Consider the following 6328-nt stretch of genomic DNA (forward strand, 5'->3'; position numbering starts at 1 on the left):
CGGTCTGGGAGGATCCCACATGCTGCGAAGCAGCTGGGCCCGTGAGCCATGGCCCCTGGGCCTGCGCGTCCGGAGCCTGTGCTCCGCAACGGCAGAGTCCACAACAGTGAGAAGCCCGTGTACCGCAAAAAAAAAAAAAAAAAACTACCGCTACGCCTTAAGATGGACTCCATGTTTGCTGAGCTATTTGCTTTCACATTCTCATTTAATTTACCATAAATCTTCTTTTTTCACTCTCACTTCTAATTTATCTCAACCTTCTATGTTTTATATATGCGTACAACCGACCTTAAATTTATCTTTGCAACCAGGGAATAAGCAAGTGGACAGATCACAGAGAGTAGAATTAGGTTTTTTTTAAAGTAGATAGAGATCCTGGAAAAAAAAGATTGTTTTCAAGATTTTACTTACCTCACTACTTGAAAAATGTTAAACATATTTTATCAATTGGGTTGAACATAGAATGCAAGCAATATCTACAAAACACAGTGCACTGTTTAGCCCAATTCACAGCATCCCTGACGTAGCAATGGGTAAACACGTATTTGCCAAAAGTAGCATTACCCAAAGGTGGAGAGGCAAAGGAAGAAAAGGAAAAACTTACAAGACATCAAGATGTAACATGCAAAAAAAAAAAAAAGATGTAACATGCACCTTGCCTACCCACAAAAGGATTGTAGCTCTCCCAGCACACACCTGTACCATTTCCACTGGTTCTTCCAGCCAATTCACAGGAATGACCCTTAATTGGGTCTCTGTATGTTTTGCGGTGGAAACTTTTCAATTCCTCCCCTGATACTTGCACTCAAACAGAAACCACTGCCCTGCGCTGGCTGCTGGCATTCTAAGACCTGGGACATCTGGTCAGGCTGCTATCTCCAAGGAAAATGCAAAAGGGATACTGTGACAGTGTGGTAGCCTCAGATTGTGGTCACACATTAAAACAACCATGGACCCCAGAAAACCCATCCGCCATTGTGAAAGGCAGCTATCCCCTCCTCTGCTTCCTTTCTCATGAACATATGCATACTAGTATACTGAAACCATACTCTAATCACCTCATGCCTAGTATACGGTGCTTAGAAGGAGCCCTTATCCAAGGAAGCAATTTGTTTTATGAAATGTGCCATCTACAACCCAAAAGAGAACACTGGTACCATGATTCTATTCCATTCTCTAAAGTGAGAATATTTTGTTGTAGTTGCTGGTTTCAAGATGATTTTTAACTTGATTCCATCACAATTTTCCATTACTAAAATAAGTGTTTTCATATACAGTATACAATATTTCTATAAGCAAATTAGATAAAACAGAAAATACGTAAAAAGTGAGGTCAAATGGAAATCCAATTGTTAGATGAAATCCTATTGAAGACTATCTAGGGGCTTCCCTGGTGGCGCAGTGGTTGAGAGTCCGCCTGCCGATAACAGTAAAGCAAGACAATAAATATTTTGTTTTACCATGGGAAAAGCTGCACGTGACAGCAGCTGCCATCTTCTGAGGACACGCCCCACCCTGCCAGATATCTTTTTCACAAAGCAGTATATTTTCTTCATCTCCTCGGCAACGGACATTGCTCCAATAAATGGGAATAAGGCCCAGTCCAGAAAACGGGGTTTGTCTTGCTACTCCTTTACCTCTGCAAGTACAATGATAAGGTTAGGTTTATCCAATGGAGGCTAATTTTTATCAAAGCACTAGGACTTTTAAAAATGGAAGAAATCAATAAACACAGACATGGAAGAAAAAGAAAAACATAATGCATTGTGTAAATTTCAAGCAAATCAAAACATCAGATCAGAACTTGGATTGATTACCTATGGTAATCTTTTAAGTTAATCTTGAATAACTAATGGTAGGCATGTGCCTTTACTATCTATGGCTGATTTTAGAAGAAAATGGGCAAACACTACAGATATAAATAAATAGGGAGTCTGGGTGGCTTTGTGGAAGAAGTGTGTCATGTGGCCCCGTGGGACTTGGATTCTAGTCTGAACTCAGCTGCAAATCACTCTAAAGTCTCTCTAAGCTCTGCCTTCTGATATGTAAAAGAAGTCTGGATGCTTGAAGAGTCTTTCCTACTCCGATATTTCAGGCTCTCATTTTCAAAACGATTATTATTACCACGTCTAAGCAAGATAATATCAAGAGAGGCAATCCATTCATATTTTTTTAAACCTTATATATAGTATTTGCTAGCAAGACTTTGAAACCAATTAATAAGATAATTCATATAATCTACATATTTTTAACTCTGATACGTAAAAAATTGGTATTACACTTTTAAAAGATTAAATGCTTATCCAAATAACATGATAATCTCTAGAACTGTCTTCATGCAACAGCTTCCATTAACCAAACAGTAAATATTTGGGGTTTATCTAAAATATGAATGTGTCTTAACAGCAATAAAGCTGGGTTGCCCTGCTCTTATTGTGCAATCCTTTTTTATTAATGGACTATTAAGAGATGATAGAAGGAATCAGATCAGCTTATCTGAAGTTTATGTTTGCAGAAAGATAGTTTACATTCTTTCACCAGTCAAGAGACTAGTAACCTACCACTGTAATTCACATCTCCACTGCAGTGTTCTTGTTTTCTTTTTTCTTTATTTTTTTTAAATTTTTAATGGAGTATAGCTGATTTACAATGTTGTTAGTTTCTGCTGTACAGCAGAGTGAATCAGTTATATATATAAATATATCCACTCTTTTTTAGATTCTTTTCCCATGTACATCATTACAGAGTACTGAGTAGAGTTCCCTGTGCTATACAAGGTCCTTATTAGTTACCTATTTTATATATAGTAGTGTATATATGTCTATCCCAATCTCTCAATTTATCCCTCCCCCCTTTACCCCCTGGTAACCATAAGATTGTTTTCTACATCTGTAACTCTATTTCTGTTTTGTATTGTAAATAAGTTCATTTGTACCTTTTTTTGTTTGATGTCAGAATCTCATAGAAAATTTTATTCTTTCCTGATTTTCAGGGGTAATAAAAGCACAGGTAGAAATGTACATAAAGGAAGATACTGACACCAGCCTACAAATTTGTTACATCTCCAGGCCCTCAAAAGAAAAAGCATCTGTTTTGTATTGTATTCATTTGTACTTTTTTTTGTTTGAGTTTAGAATCTCATAGAAAATTTTATTCTTTCCTGATTTTCAGGGGTAATAAAAGCACAGGTAGAAATGTACATAAAGGAAGATACTGACACCAGCCTACAAATTTGTTACATCTCCAGGCCCTCAAAAGAAAAAGCAGCAAGTCAACATTCTTCATGACTTGCCCACCTGCCAGTGACTGTTTGCCCGACAAAATAGTCATTGATAAAATCAGTAATTAACATCCTAAACACCATTAACACTTTGTAGTCTCTCTCCTTCTTCCTTCTTTTAACCTGATTTATTCCAACACTCATTTTTTAAGATTAGTTAACTAATTAAGTACAAGTACGTTAACCCTATTTGTTACGCTAACAGCATCACAAGTCTGAACAAAACTTAAGCCCTCAAGGTTTGCCTTTACTAAATACTCATTCCCCACCTTCCTAGTGGGAAGACAGGAAGCTGGCAAATTAAAATTCTTACTGGGACTTCCCTAGTGGTGCAGTGGTTAAGAATCCGCCTGCCAACGCAGGGGACACGGGTTTGAGCCCTGGTCTGGGAAGATCCCACATGCCGCAAAGCAAATAAGCCCGTGCGCCACAACTACTGAGCCTGCGCCCTAGAGTCCGCAAGCCACAACTACTGAGCCCATGTGCCACAACTACTGAATCCCGCGCGCCTAGAGTCCATGCTCTGCAACAAGAGAAGCCACCACAATGAGAAGCCTGTGCACCGCAACTAAGACTTGCCCCCGTTTGCTGCAACTAGAGAAAAGCCCGCATGCAGCAACGAAGACCCAACGCAGCCAAAAATAAATAATTAATGAATTTAATTCTTACTGATTTGACTAGAGTTGACTAACCTTTTCATTTGTGTCATCACATTAGATATTACCACTCACTGATTATTAATCCAAAATACTTGCAAATTGAAAACTTTTCTTTCAGTCCTTTTAACCTTCATAACAAGATCTTTTCCATGCTTTCTAAAGCTCTCTGGTGATAAAGACCAAGAAAAATATAGGGCATGTATACTTAGAAAAAACAAATGAGACACAAAAACAGAACAATAAGAATAACAAAAAAAACCCAAAAACGTTTGTTCCAAAATGTAACCTTCTGCCCTTGTGAAACCCCTTGAAACAAGGCATGAAGGTGCAGGGCCTGGTGGGCGTCAGCATACACCAATCTATTTTAAGAAGTGCGCCTACAGTCGTGGGAGGGCCGGCAGCTTCTCAGGACAGTGGATGCTGCCGGGGCTGAGTGAAGCTGCCATCTATTACAGGACCTCCTTGGCACAGAAACCTATGTCCCAGGATATCACCCCTTACCCAGCACGGGATGAAAGCACGAGTGAACCTCACCTCCTTCACATACACACAAATGGAATTTGTGGGTGGCTCAAGTTAAAAGCAAATGACAGCAACCTCAGGCTGCACAGGCTGCTGAGAAAGTAAAACTCTTAGGACCAAATTCCTTGCTTCCTAGCACAGAACAATTATTTTGTTAAAGTCAAAGACCAAAAGCTGCTTTGAACTTTGGACCACTTAGCATTTGCCCATTTCCTAGTCAGTAGGGCTAGTAACAAGTCAAGTGCATTTGTATGTAAAAGAACTCACTCCTTCCCTTTGGGGCCCTTTCTTTACATCTCTTCTGAGAAAAATGAGAGCGAGGAAAGTGAGAATGCGGAAGGAAGATGTAACCTCTCCACAGTAACGATGGGTGCCCAGCATTCCTCTCAGATATCATCAGACAGATCTGGTCAAGGATGGGCGAACTTACCCCAGCTGCAGCTGGTGACAAACAACCGATGCATCAGAGTCATCCCAGTGGCTGCTACAGACTGTGCCCCAAACTCCATTTGCATATACTTCCACTGTGCCTTCAAACTCGTTTTTGCCACCATGGAGTCGGACTGACCCTAAAGTGGAAAAGAATCCCAAAATCCTTTAATAGCAAATAATCATTTGAACATACTGAACATACTGATAACATGATTTTTCCACTGAAGTGGTGAGAGATCCAGTCTCTCACTGTTCACGGCATGTGCTTCTTTCTTTAAATGAGGATTTAGCAGGCTCTTTTTTTGTTTTTGGTAATTAACATCCTGATGTCAATGCTAATGATACTTTCTTTTATCTAGGCAAAGTCCAATTATGATCTTCAAAGGGAAAAATTGGAAGACTATGATTAATGGCTGATAAGTGCATCCCAAGTATTAGATCACATCACATATTAAGTTCTTATCATTTTGGATCACTTTCCATCTTCACATGAGGTCACAGATTAAAAAAAAACAGAGACACTAAATTCAATGTTCTGTTTATAAATTACCTGTTATTGGCTATTATATCTTCCTTCTATCTGATTTGTTCTTCCACTAAAGAAGAATAAAATGCTTTTCCCCTTTTAGCCTCCAGCACTAGTCGTGACAAGTCTAAAGCTTATGTCTATAAGTTCAGAAAGGTGTTAAGTGTTGAAAACATTGCCTAATGTTAGTCTTAGGGAAACTGCCGCTAAGTAGAGTAGTTTGGTGTAACTGAATGGCCCTGGAACTTCACTTCCCCTTACATACCACTCAGCTGCTCCACAGTCCACGATTTGAGTCATTCTTTTCAGTCTTAAAAGAGTCAAAATTTAAATTCAAGCACCCCTGGGGAAAATAATCTTTTAAGTCTTACCCCTTAAGTGTGGATCAAAGTGGTTACTAGACTTATCGTGGTGATCATTTCATAACGTATGAAATATCCAATCACTATGCAGTACATCTGAAACTAACCTAATATCACACATCAAATATATTTCAGTTTTTTTAAAGAAGTGTGGATCAAAGGCCTACATTTCTCTTCTCATTGACACTGGTTTTCAGAGTGGGTACTGAATGACGGGCAGCAACTGGGACACTTGCAGAGATAGAATCAAACTCAGACAACTTAAAAGTTTCATAAAATTCTGTGAAAAGTTGCTTAGGATGGCCTTTTTTTCATAGGTAAAGAAATTAAATTCTACCAAAATTTTCTGGCATGTTTTGCATATTTCAAAGTCATTATGTATGGCTTTATAATGATTTTCCGAAAACATTCAATTCACAAATCATCCATACATTTCATTTACACTAGCCTAGTCATCTACCATTATTACTTTCCACATAATCATCCTTAAAAAATGGGCTTCCCTGGTGGCGCAGTGGTTGAGAGTCCACCTGCCGATGCAGGGGAC

General features: G+C 38.9%; 1 protein-coding gene across 1 annotated transcript in view; it reads right to left on the reverse strand.

The window, feature by feature from the left end:
- PRSS12 (serine protease 12) overlaps window positions 1–6328 on the reverse strand; it is an 83190-nt gene that overhangs the window by 57346 nt on the left and 19516 nt on the right. The window contains exons 2-3 of the mRNA XM_007114686.3: window positions 4892–5030; window positions 1461–1639 (exon numbers count right to left, since the gene is read on the reverse strand). Coding sequence (XP_007114748.2) covers window positions 1461–1639; window positions 4892–5030 — 318 coding nt within the window. The remainder of the gene's footprint in view (window positions 1–1460; window positions 1640–4891; window positions 5031–6328) is intronic.

Source organism: Physeter macrocephalus, chromosome 7, assembly GCF_002837175.3.
Source record: "Physeter macrocephalus isolate SW-GA chromosome 7, ASM283717v5, whole genome shotgun sequence".
Lineage (NCBI taxonomy): Eukaryota > Metazoa > Chordata > Mammalia > Artiodactyla > Physeteridae > Physeter > Physeter macrocephalus.